The sequence below is a fragment of the Stylophora pistillata genome, chromosome 1 (genome assembly GCF_964205215.1).
Source record: "Stylophora pistillata chromosome 1, jaStyPist1.2, whole genome shotgun sequence".
NCBI lineage: Eukaryota > Metazoa > Cnidaria > Anthozoa > Scleractinia > Pocilloporidae > Stylophora > Stylophora pistillata.
The window spans coordinates 733,103-735,000 of NC_142519.1; the positions used below are offsets into that span (position 1 = coordinate 733,103).

General features: G+C 37.3%; 1 protein-coding gene across 3 annotated transcripts in view; it reads left to right on the top strand.

Annotated features, from left to right (window-relative positions):
• The first annotated feature begins 486 nt into the window (after positions 1-486).
• LOC111344282 (allene oxide synthase-lipoxygenase protein) overlaps positions 487-1,898 on the top strand; it is a 10,012-nt gene continuing 8,600 nt past the window's right edge. For 2 of the 3 annotated variants that reach the window (XM_022951500.2, XM_022951498.2), the window contains exons 1-2: positions 487-621; positions 854-941. In XM_022951500.2, the coding sequence (XP_022807235.1) occupies positions 884-941 (58 nt within the window). In that variant the 5' untranslated portion in view covers positions 487-621; positions 854-883. The remainder of the gene's footprint in view (positions 622-853; positions 942-1,898) is intronic. The other variant, XM_022951499.2, reaches the window with a different exon arrangement.

The following is a 1,898-nucleotide window of genomic DNA, read 5'->3' on the forward strand; positions in this document are numbered from 1 at the left end:
TTTTGAAGGGTGCGTCTGTTGTTGGATGCAACAGGTCACATGACATAACGGATATCTCCAGTCTACAGGTGTATTCACGATGCCATTAATTAGCCGCTTAGTTTTTAAAGCTCTCCATATCAGTGCTCAATGTCAATTGTGAGCTGAGGTGACAAATTGAACCCATGTCGTACACATTTCTTTCAACCATTTTTCATTATGATCTTTCTTCACTATTAAGCACTCTTCACAACAGATGAAACTTTTCCAACTATTTTCGTGAAAGCAAATCTTCAAAAAAGGGACCCAAAGAAATTTTCATTTGTCAGACCCAAGGTAGCTAAAATTTCCTAAACTCGATGAAATCATTTGGCAGGAGAATTCGAGATACATTCAAATTGATATTTTTATTTCCACGGTTCTTTGATTTAATTGAAGAACATAAAATACATGGTGATCCATTGTCCGTATTCAGTCAAATACCTAAGCACAGTTGACGAAGTTAATAAAACATTAACAAGTTAGACATCACTTCCGTTTTTCAAGAGGTTAGGGTTGATCATTATTAATACCACCTCGATTTGCCGGGATATTTATTCGCAAGAAAATACAATCTTTTCATGCAATTTTCTTGACTTCAAGGTATGTTACCATTATCCCTTCAGGGTTTAACGTTAAGTGGTTACAAGGCTATAGATATAGAAAATGTCGGCAGTAAATTGTCATGAAGCGATTCCAATATGATTTTCATATAGTGAACTGTAATAATCCTATCTAACCAAAACCGACCTTGTCAGGTGTGGATTGGTATAAATCTGTCTTCTGTAGACGATGTTATTTTGTTTAAGAAAGTGTGTGATAATCCAACATTCAGTTTTGTAGATCTCCGACGTTTGGTTTGGTCATGAAGGCACCAGTTGTTCTTGTGGCTGTCATTGTTCTGTGTCATAGCATCAAGGCAGGTGGGTTTGCATCAAGGGAAACACAGACAACAAGAGTATTGTTTTTCCCATAATCATTTCGTATTATAATTACTAAACTTCGTCTAAGTGGTTTTTTTCTTCTATAGATGAAGTTATCGGAATGTAACCTCATATTCATGAGTGATAGATAGTTACACTGTTTAAAACATCGTGAATATTTCCCTGCATTTTAGGTCCTTCAATAAGATTTGTGTGGGTGAGAGCCTTATATCTCTTACCGAAAAACTCTTGTCACTTAGCAAGGAGTTTATAAGCTTTTATTCAATGGCAAAGTCGCGAAGTTGATTATTTAAACAATAGAGTTTTTCTGTCGAGGAACTATCGGCTGATAGTTGCCCCGCGCAAATTTGATTTTCTTAAATCAAATATTTGCCCTCGAAGCTTCGCTTCTCGGGCAAATATGCTAGTTTTAAAAACATCAAATTTTCAAGGGGCAACTATCAGACCGACAGTTCCGAGACATTAACACTCTATTGTTTTTATTGTTCACCTCTAAATTTTCTTCTGCGCCTACAGCTTGTCACAAATGTCAATAATTCGCAACCGTACATTGGCTTAATAGTACGTTATACCTGTCAGAATTGAAAAGTCATTGTTTTTCCGATCTGCCTAACTTCGCGGCCGTCAAACTATTCAAAACTTTTCACGGATGTGTACTATCAATCCAGGTATTTTCCGCGGACAGGCACTATCCATCCGGGTATTTTCCGCGGGCGGGCACTATGGGCTGATCGTGTCTCTCCACGGATGAACACTATCGCGTCACGTGATCGATTTAAACCAATAAGAACCGGAGAAAATTTAGTGGTGAACTATAATCCTTGTTAGTAATATAGATTGTTTGCTGAACGAACTATTCGTCGGAGAAATTATGATTAGACTGGTTAAGATGGACAACTGCTCCCATGATCTTTTAATAATCGGCTGGGAAAATAT